General features: G+C 42.2%; 1 protein-coding gene across 2 annotated transcripts in view; it reads left to right on the top strand.

Moving 5' to 3' along the window:
- Positions 1-15,768, top strand: part of UQCC1 (ubiquinol-cytochrome c reductase complex assembly factor 1) — a 48,734-nt gene extending 32,966 nt beyond the window's left edge. The window contains exons 8-11 of one of the 2 annotated variants that reach the window (XM_086760769.1): positions 10,209-10,286; positions 11,731-11,844; positions 14,561-14,611; positions 14,732-15,768. In XM_086760769.1, the coding sequence (XP_086616895.1) occupies positions 10,209-10,286; positions 11,731-11,844; positions 14,561-14,611; positions 14,732-14,824 (336 nt within the window). In that variant the 3' untranslated portion in view covers positions 14,825-15,768. Of the gene's footprint in view, positions 1-10,208; positions 10,287-11,730; positions 11,845-14,560 lie in introns of both variants that reach the window. The other variant, XM_086760770.1, reaches the window with a different exon arrangement.
- The last annotated feature ends 1,193 nt before the right edge of the window (positions 15,769-16,961 follow it).

Below are 16,961 nucleotides of genomic sequence, written 5' to 3' on the forward strand. Positions count from 1 at the left end.
CATGGTCCTGTTCTCTGGGTTGCCTTCCTTGCTTGACACTTTTGTTTTGTCAGGTGCAGTGAAAGTTTGCCTCCCATGGGTTGCTTTGCTCTGTGGTACACTGCGTTATGGTTTTCAGGTATGCCTGATTTTGGCATTTACTTGCAGTGCATAAGCAATTACTGAAGGTCTCAATTCATCGCACCCATTCTGAATGTTTTTTTCCCCCTCCTTGTCCTTGGTCATTTCTGTGTTACCCTAATGCCTGAATTCACTGGAGTACCTGATGCCCTGATCAGGGTATGGACTTGGTTTCCCATTTCCCATCTGTCAGTATGCCACATACTTGTCCCTTCCTACTTCTTATCTTGTAGAGACGCTAGCTTGTCTCTCTAACTTTTCTTCTCTCTCATGTAAATTCTCTTTGTTTCCTTGCAGAACCCCTTTCTGTGTCAGACTGGCACCAATCTTTCCCTTCCCCTGTTCCTTAATGCTCAGCTAATCCTTTCACAACCACTGGTGCCAGTTGTGCCTGCTCTCCATCCCTGGCAGGTCACTTCACTGATTCCATGGTCACGTGCTGCCTTTATTCACATCCATCATCCAGCAACCTCCTGGTGCAAGGGTCCTCAGTGGAAGCTCAGGATCTGTCCTCTTGTCTGCTTGCTTCAAACCCACCCTTGCATGTTGAAGCATCTTCTTGACTTTGTTTCTTTCAGCTCCAGATCTTTTCTTCTTCAGTTCCTTTATTTCTTTATCTGAACACTTGCTTTCCCATCCTAAGTCCTAATTGCGTATTTGCTGTCATCAGAGCTTCCTCCACTGGTATCCTTGTGCCTCATCTTTTTCTCTCTCTGACGTAACTCGTGTGTCTTCAGAAAACTGCTGCAGGGATCACCACTCTGGCTTGTTGCTCACTGTGGCATTACATCTCCTGACTATATCCAGTAGTGGTTTGTTTTGGTTTTTTTTTTGCTTCAATGCAAAAGGTTAAAAGCTTTGACCGAAATACCAGCGTATCTGATCTTGGAGATCTCTCTTTGCTGCTAGCAGAGCATACATCGTGGCCACAAGAATGACCGCACGTAAAAAGGAGATGCAGCTGGTGGTATGGCTGTTATGGGTGGACAATGGGGTCGATACAGTCCTGATATGTGTGAAATGAGCAACACTGATCTGAACTCGTTTTCAGATGGCGTGGGCGTGATTCCATAACTCCAGCTGAATTTGGTAGGGAACAGAAGGTTGGCAGGCTGTGAATGACCAGTGGTTTTACGGGGTGTCACCTGAGCTGTACAGTCATTTGTCTCGTTTGTGCTAGAAGTGCTAGCCATTCCTTCTGTTTGTAGATGCTGTTTGGAGACTTCATTTATTAAAAGTGAGGAAATGGCAGAGACCCTGTCTCAGTGGAAGTCCACAGCTGAGGTCCATGAGTTCGTGACTCCCAGAGGACAGAGCTATGTACTGAGGTGCTTGCAAAGAACGTGTCTCGTTGTGGCATCCCAATTTTGCCCTATTGTATTTCCCAGTTCACGTCCTTGCAAGAAGGAAGATGGCCTATATGTAGATTTAATCTGTGTTAGTCAGGAAACTATGTAAGGAAATTTTTCACTTCTTAAAATCCTTGCCCATGCTTTTAGAATCTTCTGGAAGTTTATTTCTTCAGAGCAGCATCAAGTCTGAAAGAAATACAGAAGTAAGATGGAAAACGCACAGTATCTTACCATGCAGCTTTTTCAGGGTTCGCTTTCCTCCTTTGCCTTTTACTTGAGGGCAGAACTAGGGTAGAGAAATAATTTCTGTTCGCTTCTGAAAGGTTACAGTAATAAAGAAACTCTTGTTAACATCAGAGTATATGGCAGGCAGGAGTTTTCACAGTCTGGCATTGTTTATTTTACCAGCAATTTGGAACCTTCTGCACTCTTAAAATATTGGCAAGAAAATATTGAACTGTTAACTGTTCTGTGGCATGCGTGTGTTTGAAGCCCTGGGGAGGACGAGTGCTTGGGGAAATCGGGTTTTTCTCAGCTTATGATTGAAACCAGAAGGTGCAGAATATTGGTAGAAGGTGAAGGCAATGTGACTTCAAATTAGGATTTTACCCGAATGGGGAACTGATGGGAGAATGTCAAGCAGGTCATGGGTGAGCAGGGCTGTGCTGGGAAATAGTGGGAAGTCTGGTGGAGCAAACACAACCAGGACAGTCTGCTAGGCATGACAAAAATGGGTTTGAGAGAGAGATAGGAAGAGAGAGTGTTTGCACTTGTCCTGGCCTCAGTCACTGGATAAAGGCAGCAGCAGTACTAGGTGTTAGCATCAAGGATTAGCTTGTTAATTGTTTACTGATTATATGGTCTCTAGCAATTGTCACTCCATTTTGAAACGAAATAAACTTTATTTTTTTTTGTGGAGAGTTTTTTAGGAGAGGAGATGTGGCTTGCTTTTTTGGAGAGGAGATGGGTGCCTTGCTGTTCCTATCCAAAAGAAACTTGTTCTAGTCCCAAATTCGTGGAGAAAGAAGTGGTTTTTTATTTTTTTTTCCCTTAGGGGAGGATAATTGTTTGGTATGAGCAGGATCATTCTTGTTCTTATTTCTACATAAAACACAGTCTTTTCTCTTGAGGTTACTCAAAGCTATGGTAGAGGTAGACCCTTTTTTTTTTTTTTTTTTTTTAAATTGCGTTAGGATATTTCGGGTGAAATTCCTATCAAGTCAGCAAAATGACCTGATGTTTGGAATCCAGGGTCATCTACTGAGCTGTGGCTGTCTTATGGCAAGTGAGGGCAGGAGGCGACACCCAGACGGAAGAGACACCAGTCAGTATCTGCAAAGGTCGGCAAAAACCGGTCAAAACTGAAGCCATTCTTCTAGTGTCAGATGAAGATCCAGTGTACTGTTTCTAGCGATAACCAGAGATATTTGGGAAGAAGTTTAAGAAGGAGAACTGTGTATAAGTATTTCTTCTGGTATATTCTCTCAGCGTTCACTAAAGAGTAATGGGACATCATCTTTAACATCTGCCAACAGAAATCCTCTGTGAATGTACAGTCCCTTTTTTACCCTTTGCATAGTTTTTGCTCTTTAATGTCCTGTGACAACGACTTCTGCCACTTAATTGTGTTGCATGAGAAAGTACTTTTATTTTTAAGATATTATTTGGTCATTTCATCAGCTTCTTTTCTACATGTTTTTTTTGAGAAACAGTGAACAGTAATTCCTTGTTTACCTGCTTGATACCACTCATGATTTTACCTCTCCATCACCTTCTTTCTCATTTCTTCCTGAGTATAACTAGAGTTTCCTCATATGTCTAATCACCTTGGTCTTTTCTGTGTGTTTTCTATTTCTTTTAGATCTGTTCTGAGATGAAAAGGTAATAAACGCGTGCAGCACACTATGGGTTTAGGGCAGAATAGAGTTCCTCTTTTGTTCTATATTCCTTTCATAATAATTCCGGAAAGTTATTTGTGTGTCTTCACTATTGAATTGTTGAGATGAAATGTTTTGGAGGCTTCTTTACAGAATCTCTTTAAGATCCATTTCTGGAACTGGAGCTGCTAAAGATGTGGACATTGTTATATAAATTTTTATGATTGGGGTTTTTTCACACCTACTACTATTACCTTTAGCAGCAGTGAATATTACTCATAATTATCTGTGATTGTTATTTTCGTTTATTATTTTGTTTTCTATTAATTTGTACTTACCTGGTTCTGCTGAAATACTTTTCAAAACGCATGCACCTTGCAGGGCTCTGCAGCCCTGTTAAATGTTATCTAATACACTTTGTTTAGTCCAGTGCTTCATGATCCCAGGGATTTTGCTGCTCTTGACTTTTAGTAAGTTATCTTAAGTCTTTTTCTATGGGCAGATCATATAACATGGAATATGATGGACTCTCGGAATCCTGAGTGCTGTGAGAAGGTAATGGAGCGATGTGTGGTCACTGTCTCATCCAGTGAAACCAGCAAGAGGTGGTTTCAGAAGGAACAAAGAGGAAGCGATGGTTCTCAGCATGGGTAGTAAGCCAGGGAACTTGTTCCTGAGGCAGGTTGTGGATGCAGAAAGTTTACTGAACAAGTTGTTTGATGTATAACCTTTTGAAGGTTACTATATAAACAGTTCTCAAGTGTTGAGAATTGTCCTGAACTGAAATTGGTTACTTGGAGGAAGCATGTAGCAGCTTGTAGTCTGACTTTTCTCAGCATATCTGGCAGTGGAAGGCAAGACACCATGTTAGGTGGGCCCCTGGCCTGACCCAGTGCAGCGTTTCTTGTGTGTGGCTCTGACGGTTGCTGAGGTTTGTCTCTAAAGAGATCGAGTTTTACAGGATCTCTGTAAATGCTTATGGTGAATATCTGCTTTAGTTTATTTACCTTTGCTACTGTCTTCTCCAAATGCCACTCTCAGCCTTGGTTATGTAACTTCCTTTCAGTTTGTCAGACTGAATTCTTGATTCCGGTGTGCTCAGAAACGTGTTCGTGATCAGTTTTAGGTTTCTAGCAAGTCTTTTTTTTTTTTTTAAAGTGCCATTACAGGAAAAACCCTCACAACTGCTCGCCCGTACAGGGAATCAGCACAACTGGACGGAGGGCACAGCAATTTCTCCTCTTTTCCCTCATCTTTCTCTTGAGAGGTTGCCAGTGAGCTCTGCCAGCCGGTACTGCAGAGAACAAGGAGTTTCGGATAAGCCCCTGCGTATTTCATACAGCTAGGATCGCACTGTGGCCTGCTCTGCATCTTTAACTGTTACCGTGGCAGTTTCCAAATTAATAGACTGCAAGTCAGAAACATTCCTCATTTTCTTGATGCTAGGCAGCTAGGAGTGACCAGCTGCTTTTGCTAAAATATGTAGATAATGTTGTATAATTTGCTTTTCTATGTCGACTTGAAATAAACACACTCCGAGGAGTCTTCTCGATGGTTATGCAACTGCTACGAAGGTAGCAGAGCGCGCAGAAGTCTGTTTCCATCACCGTTTTTATGGGTTGAGGATTTTGGCAGGAACTGGTTCTGATACAGTCTGACATTTAGCTTTTTGTCTGGGTTAGTACGGTACTGAAGTATGTTGTCGTTGTACGTTGAAGAAGGCTTCAAAGACTGTTCTCTGAAGTTAATTGTCTACTGAGATGCATTACAAAATTATTTAATTTTAATTAGAAAATAGAGAGTTTATCAGAAAAGTTAACAATTTAAAGTGTATGGGGACTCACAGCTGTAGCTAATTACAAGCCTGTAAGCATGGTTGCAGACAAAATAACAGAGTGGTTAATAAAAGACCCAAAAATGAATATTGGAAAAATAATTTCTTCAATATCTTTGTCATTTCACAACTATGTGAGATTGCCTGAAGGAACTGGCCTTTTTGGCCCCTTGCTATAGAGAGATTTTAGATCTGTTTCATTAATTTAATCTTTTTGATCCTAGCTGCAGTCTCAGTCATTTTCAGAATTACTGTCCTACAAGTAAAAGTTATGTTATTGGTGGAAATGGAAGGCCTGTGTGCAGGTTTTCCTGTTTAATATCATCTGTGTTTATTAAAAAAGCAGCAAAAACTTAAAAAGCCCATCTATACCTGTATGCGGTTATATAGTATTTATAACTAATGTAAACTGTGTATTATAAGTAGCTCTTTCCAAATGAACTTGAGAGAAGGTGCATAAAAAAGCCTAAATGTTTAAGGAGTGACATTTTTTTTATCATAGAATCACAGAATGGTTTGGGCTGAAGGGACCTTTAAAGCCCACCCAGTCCAACCCCCTGCCAGGAGCAGAGACATCTCCAACCAGATCAGGTTGCTCAGAGCCCCGGCCAACCTGGCCTGGAATGTTTCCAGGGATGGGGCACCCACCGCCTCTCTGGGCAACCTGGGCCAGTGCTTCACCACCCTCAGCGTAAAAAATTTCTCCCCTAGGTCCAGTCTGAATCTGCCTCCCTCTATTTTAAAGCCATCACCCTTTGTCCTGTCACACCAGGCCCTGCTGAAGAGTCTCTCCCCATCTTTCCTGCAGCCCCCTTTAGGCACTGGGAGGCCGCTCTAAGGTCTCCCCGGAGCCTCCTCTTCTCCAGGCTCAACAGCCCCAGCTCTCTCAGCCTGTCATGAAAGGTTTGTCCTGTATCTCCTTCAGGAACTTCTGCTGATAGTGAATGTTCCAGTGGTGGGAAGCATCAGGAGGAGTCAGTGGATGTTCATGGCAGCGTGGCTAGCAGAAGCCCCCAGAGCAGACTCACTCAGAACAGAAGTGTATGCACACCTGGGTAACCTGTTTTGCACAAAAGATGGATTAATTTTTACTGTATCTGCATCAAACACTACTTTGCTGTTACAACTCTGACCACTCCAGGGGTCAGCTGAGGATGTAGTGCATCAGTGCACCTAGGCTAAAATGGCCTTAGAGAGTCTGATTTTAGTTTGACAAGATGACTGTGCTGACACATCTGCGGTGTACAGGTACAGGAGCAAATAGATTGTACAGACGAGGCTTTTTAGTCTAGCGGGAATGGTATAATGAGAACGAGGGGGTGGAAACTTAAGCCAGAAAATCCAAATATGAAATGAGATACACATGTTCAGCAGTGAGGGTGATATGCTTTAGCCAAACACAACTTCGTGAGCTTAGTACAGAGGGAACTCAGTGAAATGTAATGGTCTGTGATATGCAGAGGGTCAGGTTCTATGATCTAATCATTTCTTCTGGCTGAAATCTCTCCATAAAAAAATCTAGTTCAACCATAACTTATGACCTAAAGAGAGGAACTGCTGCATGAAACTCAATGACCAGCGCGTGTATGAGGTGCAGTTAGAAGTGTGTCCCTTCTGACGTTATAGCCTGTGCTTGGATTCATGTGTTAAAGTAGATTAAGGGTGCAACACATGCTAGCAAAAGCCATAACAGAAAGAAGCTCCTGGTAAAGGGCTTTCCAGTAGTGTAGCCTTGGACATTACGGCCATGGCTACGTGAGCGTTTCGTGTGGCCTGACAGGAACGCGTTTGCTGAGTGAAGCAGCTGGTGACCCAAGGTCCCTGCTCCGCAGAGATGGTCTTTGCATTGCGCTGGTTCTGGGCTGATCCCGTGGGCTGAGTGCCACGCTAGAGCACCGTTTCCCATTTGCGTACGCTGAGGCTTCTCTGCAGAGCAAACCAAAGCATGGTAAGCAGGAGTTGGAGGGAGGTTCATTACGCAAGAATGCTCTTGATCCAACAAAAGACATTAAGAGGGACTAATCTTATAGCAGCTTTCACTTCAAAACCTGTGCCTGTACATAAGCTATTTTGGTACCTGTCCGGCATATCGTAAAGCACTGCGCTCTTCCTTCCCTAGAAATTTTGTTAGAATACAAAACCTTAACTGAGACTTGATATGGTCTTAACTTAACTGAGACAAGTGGTCTGATGCAGCAGCAGGCCTCACCAGCTGGCTGTTGGATGGTGCCTGGTGAACTCCCGAGGCTGAAGATGAGGTTTCTTACTGCACTATAGTAATGAAGACACAGTTCTTGTGTGCTGCAGCCATCTTGCAGGCAGGATGGGGGATCATGGAGTCTTTCAGTGAGAAGTTGTGACGTAGTAGGAAGCTACGTTAGCTGCTCATTGCGGTTTTTTTAAAGGTCTTGTAAACATGAGAGATGTACTAAAAATGTAGTCCTTGTTTTGAACTAAGGTAGCTCGGTCTGTCAATTCAGGCAGTGGTTTATAAGTTTATTCCGGTGACAGCTCTGCAATGGGTTGTTCTGAAGATGACAAAGAGGCTAAGTCCCTAGAAGAGTTCCAGATGTTACTGATTTTTTTTTTCTTGTTATTAGCAATTGCTCATTTGGAATTATCTAGCAGGTTTTCTTCTTAATAGCAAACCGTGGAAGAGTCAGCAGAATCATGACCAACTAGATCATGAAACTTGCCAGTGGTAGGAACATGTACAAGCTTAAGAAGAGGAAGCATTTCCAACAAATTCCTATTTGGATTTACTAATTTCTCTTTTATTATAAAGGAGGATTTTATCCTACAATGCGTGTACTTAACCAGTTGCATTCTTTGGAAACGCAATATTCCTTTAAATGTCATTTTATTGCCTAAGATACTGCTCCATCCTCAACGTCCTATTTTATATTTTAAACTTTTTGTCTTTTAAGATATATTTATTGCCATGTTTTTTAAACTTGGCTATCTCCTTCATCAGTCTATTTCTTGCTAAGTTAAAGCTGCTGCTCTTTGTTTTTAGTGTAGAAAGCTGCTTCCCTAGGGATGTATAGTCCAGGACTTGTCTCTGTAATGGGACTGTTTGTTTTCTTTGCCCCTTGCAGTTGCCTGCTGTAACATTTGTAGTATGTGTTAAGTAATCCTTGAGGTAACATTTTTATTATGTCATAAAAAGTGCGTGGCAAATATATAATAACTCATGGAATTTGTTTGTTTAAAATGGAAGGATAATTTATTGAGTGTGTTACATGAGACCTGCTCCCCCTTATTAGAGCTGTAGAAGTGCAGCTTATTTAGAAGTACGTTCTATTGAGAAAAACCACGATCTCTGACATGCACAGAAAGCCTGAGCATGGTTGGGTAGAAATGACATCATAGTTTATGTACTCAATAAAAATTTAATTAAGTCATTACAGAAGTTGCAGTCATCTTTTAACCCTCTGATTTCTTATGTTTGGTTCTTTTTTTAAACATTCGGTAATAACCAGTCTCCAAATCTTGATAGCCTATAAAATATCTCCATGAATTTTAATAGTTTATATTAATGGAAAAATATTAGTAACTGACATGAAAGGAATTTTCCTTGTGTTTGCACTATACGCATTTCTATAAAAATCAGCAGATGAAAAAAGACAGTGGTTTAGTGGAAGAATATTTGAACTGGAAATTTGCTAGCGTGGCAAAAAGTAATTCATATTTTGATAGAAAAGCTGCTGCATAGTTACCACGGTGAGTGCTCTTCAGGATAGTAAGAGAGGATTTAGGACTTGTGGTTCGCACTGTTGTAAGTATTAATATTTTAGATATGTGAGTTTTCACAGCTTTTCTATAGCGTTGTGGTCAGCTGCACATCAAAGACAGCAGTGCTTATTCCACAGTAGATTTGATGGCTTATCCTCCATTCCTGTTCGCAGTTTCTGTTCTGTAAAACCTGTCTCCAGGATGCAGCCTGACGCAGAAGCGTTCTGCTAGGATGCGGGTATAAAGATAATTATCCGTGTCGTTTGTATGGACCTTGTGTGCGAGATCTGTAGGAAAGAAAGGCTGAGTGTCTCTTAGATCTCTCCTGAGAGTCAACGCAAAGAAGCAACTTTACCAATTGAAGTGTAGCTTAACCCTCCAAAGAGGAACTGTTTATTTAATAATTTTATGATAGAAGTGAAAGGTACAGGCGAAAGGAGTAGACAGCTTGTGTGAGCGTGAGGCCTGCGAGGTGTTTCAGCCATCGTGCTGGGCCTAGCAGTTGATCTCTTTTGGTTCTCACGAGGAGTCAGTTCTGCAAGCCAGTGGTGGCTCGGGCCAAACCAGCCACCGTTTGAGGAACTGTTAAATGGGGTTAAACGTCAGTGCGGGACCTGGACTGGGCACACAGCGTGGGGGGAAGCGGCTGGGTGATCACAAGCTCTGAAAGAAATTTGGTCCTAGTCAAAAACTAGTGAGTCTGAGCTTCTAGAGAGGTGCTCTAGAAACAGAATTCATGTGACTCCTGAATGAGAAAGTCAGTATTGCCAGGTAAGGAGGGGGCAGTGGTGGGGATGGTGCCTCTGTCGCTAGCATTGCAGTACTTCTGCTGTAACAGCACATCCAGCTCTGCAGCCCGTGCTTTAGAGAAGAAGTTGAAAAACCTCAGAGTTTCTGAAAGATGTGTGTGAATGAATCAAGGTCTGGAAAACTGGCTGAATTATCTTGGCTTCGTTATCTTGGTCTGTGCTGCCACTGAAAGGACAGCCTTGCCCTCACTCTTTCCCCCGCTGTGGTTTTTTCTCCGCTCGTGTAGCTGTGTGTCAGCGCTGCTGGCTGAGGATTTTTCTGCCATTCATCTATTCTGAGGAATACGAACTTTCCTTTGTGTACAGAATTAATGGCGCTGTGTTGCATGTTGTTCCAAAATGTTTGCTGCTCTGACGTCGTTCCAGCCAAAGCCTGGCCAGCTGTGGGAGAAGGCACTGTTGCTGCTTTGCCCGCTCAGGGCAAAACTGGTATTTTCTCATAGCTCCACCTGTACAGATGGTTTTCTGGTTTGTTTTTCAGATTAATTCTGTTGTTCTAAAAGAAGATTTGAGAACTATGGTGGAAAATTTCTATGCAGCTCTGTTTGGATATGACGAGGTAAGAAGGATGTTTTCACAGAACATACAAATAGGCTGGCTGCTTCCTGAACACAGAACACTGCAGATGGTAAAACATTTGCTGTACGTGTCTTTGGAGGAATGTTACATTATGAAAGCAGATTTCTTAGTTACTGTGATCATCTTGTGCCCTGGTGTAAAGTGCTTTCAAGGAAGAAGAAAGCACACAGCACATTGATTTAAAGCATGGGACATGGGAGGAGGGATGTACGGAAGGAAGGGTGTTCTTTGCTCTGCTTCACTGTCACTGCTTGACCATCAATAAATCATTTCCTCCCTCTGCATGCCATTGTACCCAGTAAACTTTGAAAGCAAAGGGAGTATTTATAGGGACTCTGTATGAGAGCATATTTATAGTAAATATCTAATAATATGGGAAGGCAGAAGCACCACTCTGCACAAGGGTCTGCAGGACTGTCAAGAAGAAAATACAATTACATAATCTCTTTGAGTAATTTTTTTTTGCTCTAGTGGATGTTGCTCTTCAGATGCTGCTCTTATTCACATGGTGGTACTGTTTTTGGCACAGTGATTTGCATTATTAAGATCCTGTAAATGGAAACTTATTAGAGTTATGGACAGTGTTATGCGTGTAGGTCTTGAATCTAGTTTTAAGTATAGCCAGGATGTGTCTGCCTGTATTTTTTTTTCTCTTTTTATTGACGGACTTTTTGGAAACAAAATGTTTAGTTACATTAAAGGCAAATTTTGACCTTTTTTATTTTAACTGAATATTTGAAGGTCCTCTCTTGCCTTTGGCAAATGTGTCAGCAGAAGACATGAGATATGAGACTATGGTGATAACTCCAGAATCTGAAAAGACAATAAAAATGAGAGGGAATTCAGACGAAAAGCCCTCATGAATGTGATTCTTGTATAAGCCAAATTTAATATTAGATTTAACTGGAAAAATCTAGATAGTTCTTGATGGTGGGGAGTTCTTCTCATTTAGAATGAGAAATAGAAAAGCAAAGCAAAATAGCAATCTCCTGGCTATGTTTCTGCAACTTTGTGTTACATATCCTTTAATTTTTCTTTTCCAAGTGTCATGGGCTTCACACAGTTCTGTGAGACTTGTGAGGTGGTGCTGCCTTCTCTGTAAGGCCAACATTTTTATGGTAAAGTTTCAGAACACAGAAATGCAGTTATTGACTGCTACATTAGGAATACCCTGACCCAGTTTTTTGCCATATTAACTTGCCAGAATATTGATTACGGGCTGCTCCATAAATTAATTAACGGCCAGGGTTGTGTTTCCATTCTAGGAAAGAGCGATGTTGGTGCCTTTTCATACGTAGAGTCCATAGCAGGTGTGGACTTTGAGACAGCGAATATTGTCAGTTGCCAGGGAGAGTAAAGTGATTGTCCTGTGCTCAAACCCTCTTCACGTGCAGTTCTTAATCCCCCCTCTCTGCTTCCTTTAGGGAATTTTGTCTGATGATCATGTTCTCGCAGCAGCTCTTTGGAGAAACCTTTTTAACAAGAACTGCGAGGACCCTCGGCATCTGGAGTTACTCGTGGAATACGTGCGCAAGCAGGTATGCTGTGTGACTTCTCTTCATTCCCTCGTTTAGAATATTAAATATTTATTTTTATTGCCTGCAAACTATGTCCTCATTTCTCCTCATAAATATAACTGATTTTTATATTCAGTGATTAAAGAGAAAAAGGTAAAAATATAAAACCTGGCAGATATTTATTGCAGTTTTATGAAGAATGGCTGTAGAGAAATTCATGGAATATTGAAAGCAATCCTGCTTATCTTTTTCTGGACCTGTGCTATGGAGGGACTTGAGAAAATGTGTCAGAAATGGGCTGCAGCTTGTTGTAGAATTATTATTGATGTTGCGGAGTTGGGATCCTCTTCATAATGAAATAGCACACAGAGCTTTAAAGTCTCCTGATGATCTTTGTGGGAAAGAAGTAAAAGATTTTATTTTCCAGAATTATTTCTGTTTCTTTCAGTTATTACCTGGAGGAGACAACATTAAGTGGTGTTTGTCCTCTCAACCCTTAGTAGGTTTGTGATGCAAGTTTCTAGGAAATATTGTTAGGAAGTAGTCCAGGTGGGTGCCTGATGCGAGAGGTTCTAGAGGAAAGGTGTAGGCTGTTGGACAGGGAATTGAAGACCAGAACCTCCACATCAGCATTCTCTGTAATGTCTCCAGTACTGTAGTCAGGAGCAGATAGAGATTTGGAGAGAGAATACTTCAGTGTGTGTCTGGAGAAAATAGTGTGGGAAGTAAAGGGCTGAACTTTGTCAGGATTGAGGGCACTTTGGGAATGCTAGAGGGCTTCTCAGGAGGGACAGACAATTTAATGCTTAAGGATGCTGATGCTTAACATCAGTGAGGCTGTAGGAAAGTTTAAAACTGAAGATTGGCAGGGAACAAACACCTATAAAAAGTTTGTAACTTGTGACGATTTGCTGCTGGGTGGGGAATTCGTTGCACGTCCATATATTGAAGCAAAGGATAGGACAGAATCTGTCAGCAGTTGAATAGGAAAGAGAGATCACACAGATAAATGGGGTACGTTGGGGAAGAATCAGCACAGCTTCTGTGAAGACAGGTCACTGCTACAGACAGCTCTGAAGTGGTGCACTTGAGAAAACCAGTCCCAGCTTTACACACGTACATTGATGAGCTCCAGTCTGTTGCCACTCAGGAACCAGTCCAGGAAATTGTAATTATATCATCAAAATGTCAACTCAGTACTCTGTAGCATTTTAAAAAAGCAAACCAAATGCTGAGAACTACTAAGGAAGGAATAGAGAAGGAGATGGTGTTGTCATGGCACTTTTAAAATCCGTGGTACCTTTGTGATCTTGAACAATGTGTATGGTTTGGGTTCTGGCCATCAAGAACGATAAAAACCAAACTGAAGAAGCTCAGAGGAGAGCGGTAAGAATGACATGGAAGAGCTCCTTGATTAGCAATGTGTAGGATCCTCTAGCTGAAAAACAACTGAGAAAGAATATCAGACAGCTCTGTGAAATTTTGAAGGCATACGAAGTGTGCAAGGAAAGGCTGTTCACTGATACAAGAATGCGTGGATGTAACGTCGCCAGCGGGTGTTGGTGATGCTGCAGTCACACATGTGTTCCGAAGCCACTGGCAAGGTTTATGGAAGACAAGGCTGTCCAGGGCCATTAAATCCACAACAGCCACTTCAGGCTCAAAATCCTTGAACTAACAAATTTTGAGAGGAGGGTGGAAATAAACAAGGAAAATCACATTGTATGCATGCGTTGTACTTAACTCCTCCTGGGGAGTCTGCGGCTGCTGGCTGTCAGAAACAGGATGTTGTGCTTTGGTGGCTCTTCAGTCTGACCCTCTGTGGCCATCGGTGTTTTCTTTCCTCCATTGAGAAACACCTTGGCAAATTATCTTCTGTTTCCAGTAGGCATTGTGCATGAGGTCTTTCCCACAATTTCTTGCTGATCCTGTCTTTAACAGTGACTATTAGTGGATGCCAGAGAGGAATATAGTAACAGGGCAAGCATGTGCAGTATTTCCCTGTAAACTCTCCTAGCAACCTGCGTTCATGGACTTCCTGAGCCAGAGGTGGTGGTTTTGTCTTTTACTGACCCTTGATGGACTTTTTCCTTTCCCGCCCCCGCCACCCTGTCGTCCCCCCCCATGTTCACAGTGTCCTGCAGCCACAAGTTATGTTGTGTGACGAGGTTTTTTATTTTGCTTACATTACACCTTAAAATTTCATTTGATCCCAAGCATTTCCTGTATTGCAACAATGTGTGGTCATTCCATGTTCATCTCCGCCAGCTCACGTGCTTTTACGTTTTAAATCTCGGGTGATTCCTGCTGTCGGGCTTTTTTTTCTATAATGAAAACTGCACACTTATGAAAGTGTGAAAGCACTTTTATGAAAGTACTCCCTGTAGATGATGGTACTAGCAGTGTGTCATCTGGATTAACTGCCGGGAAGATAAAATGACTTGTGTTAGCTTTGCCTGGCTCTTTGTCCTGTTGCCAAACTTTCAGAGGAAGCATTAGCTAAGGTGTTAGTAGAAGTCCTTACACATTTAACTCCGGTGGATCTGCAGATACTTATCTCTGAGTCTTTCCATGACTCTTAAGCCATCCTAAATTATCTTTTAAGGTAAACAGACAAATGGCAAAGCATGCTAAAATCTCCTTGTTCTGCTTTCTCTCTGGAAAGCAGCATTTTTGTACCTCCTGAGGAACTTGAGTGGGTGATGGAACAGCTTGCACTAACGTCCTGTCCTTGCAGGTGCAGCACCTGGACGCGCTGAGCGGGGACGACCTGCTGCTGACGGGCGAGGTGAGCTGGCGGCCGCTCGTGGAGAGCAACGCCCGCAGCATCCTCAAGCCCCTTTCCCCTGTTTACAATGACGAAGGACTCTGAGAGCGCTGATGCCTGACATTTCTATCAATTTGTCAGATCAGCTTGAGAAGCACGCCTGAAATTCAACTTTGGCTGAGGCTGGGAGGTCAGGAAGGAAAATCTGCTGTTGAAAGGAAGATATTTAATTAGATACCCTATCCATGGCGACTCAGTAGCAAATTGGACAGCCATACTCTTCTGAATATTCACCCATAAATAAATGCTAGTTGGTTTGAGAATCTCTGTCCTTCCATGGCACTGAGTGGTCCTTGCTGACAAACGGGAAGACCTGTCTTCTGTCTTTAGGAAACCAGGTATTTTATTGTGACTTACGAGTTCTCTCAAGAGGACATTTCTGTCCTTTGCCTTGTTTGGAGAGCTGCTACACAGAGACAAACAGTGTTCCTCTGCTCACTGAACGGTTGTGAATGCAAATCTGAGCTTTGCGTATTAGACATTAATGTACTGTAAAAGCGTGATACCAAGAACGGTCCATTTTTGCTTTAGTGGAGTTAAGGATTGCTTTAACAGATTCTGAAGGGTTTTCTGTGAAAATCCTTTTTAGGAACTCTCTGCTCTGTTGCACAAGGATAGGAGGATGGAAAGAATAATGCTCAGTCCCCAGTACTCCCCTGTGACTCAGGCCATCTTAATGAGAACAAAGCCCAAAACATGGCGAGGCTGGCACTAAAAGCTGCCTCAGAGTATTGGTATTTCAGTCTGCGTCGCTGATATTTCCATATTCTTTTTAGAGTTGTAGTCTAAGAAGTTTTTTATGAAAAGAACATCTCTGTTTCTGTCTGTGGCTCTTAATGGGCAGGACTATGCTATCCTCCATCCCCCAAAGCAGTGGTCCAGGGCTTTTTAACAAGACCTGTCAACTCCAGTGAAAACTTCAGGTGGCTGTGCAGGGAAATTATGCCAGCATAGGAATTACGGAGCAAGAGCTCCAGTGATTAAATCAGCAGAGGCTGAGATGTGCTGCGTCAGTGCATGGCTCACCAGACTGTTTCCAGGTCAGCGACAAAAACGGTTTTCATTTCTCTCCTGTCTAAAATCCTAGTCGATAATAAATGTCAGTCTGGTAAAACTGATGTGTACGTGTTTTCTGTGCCATGTGCGCTTTTGATTAGAATAAGCCCTATAATATCAGGATTTATTCCTAATAAAACTATTAAACAAAAGTCAAAGGTGATAATCCCTAATTTGTGAATCCTTGATCTGGTGAAAGTGTGACTGTGCCTGGCTGTGACTGTTCTTCCTTCTGAAGTTAAGCAACTCATATGGTGTGTTTTGGGGAATATTTGACATCCCTTCTCTGCATAAAGAGCAGTGGGGTGCAGAATATAGGCTTCCAAACACCGGCTTGCTTTTTTTTTTTAAATCTTCTCTTAGGGAGCCTTCTGTGTATAAAAAAGGCATTTTATTTTTTTTCCAATGCGAACTTCCTCAGTTTAACTTGTTATAAAATGAGTCATGTAGAGAAACCCTCTCTGTGTGAGGTGTATCCCTTCTCTGTGAAAACATTACAGACCAAACAACTTGCTTGCAGTTTATTTAAGATGCTTTTGTTGAAAGCTGAGCTAAGCAGAGAAACCTCTTATGTGTGAAGTATTATACAGTGTGTGTGAGATAATAACACCTTGTAATTCATTACAGCTGGGTTGTATTTACATAAAAGAAGGCTGAGCTGTGTAGGAATTTGCTGATTAATTTATTTTTAATGAGAGTGAAGTATACCAAGTACCAAAATAAACTTTACTTTGTGTATCTTACTGCTCCTGAAATAGGTGGAAAAATTAATGGTAGATATTTTGGCTCAAAGCTACATACATTAATTCATATACAAAACAGTCATTTAAACTTTAACCCCTTTCCTGCTCTGTAATTTAAACCTGGACTAGTGTTATCCATGCCATGGGAACCCAGGACTGGGAGTGCGCCATCCAAGCTGTGCACCATCCAAGCTGGTGCTGTGCGCAGGTCAGAGATTGTGCAGTGTCTGTGGTGCTGAGGCTGTGAAGCCAGCAAGCTTGCGGAATTCATGGGACCACTAACCTGGAGATGACAATGCCTTTTGTACTCGGAATGCGGGACAGCCGTGTGGTCAAAATGGAGCCCTTTCCTGTCTTCATGGGCAGGAGGCTCCAGAAATCACGGTGCCAGACTGTGGTCATTGGCATCTACTTGTGCACCTTTTATTGACATGAGAATGAAGACGAATAATCATGGCGCTCTGCTTGTTCCATAAAATCCTTCAACCACCCCCTGTTACAGAGCTGGGCCA

Source organism: Chlamydotis macqueenii, chromosome 16 (genome assembly GCF_036417535.1).
Source record: "Chlamydotis macqueenii isolate bChlMac1 chromosome 16, bChlMac1.mat, whole genome shotgun sequence".
NCBI lineage: Eukaryota > Metazoa > Chordata > Aves > Otidiformes > Otididae > Chlamydotis > Chlamydotis macqueenii.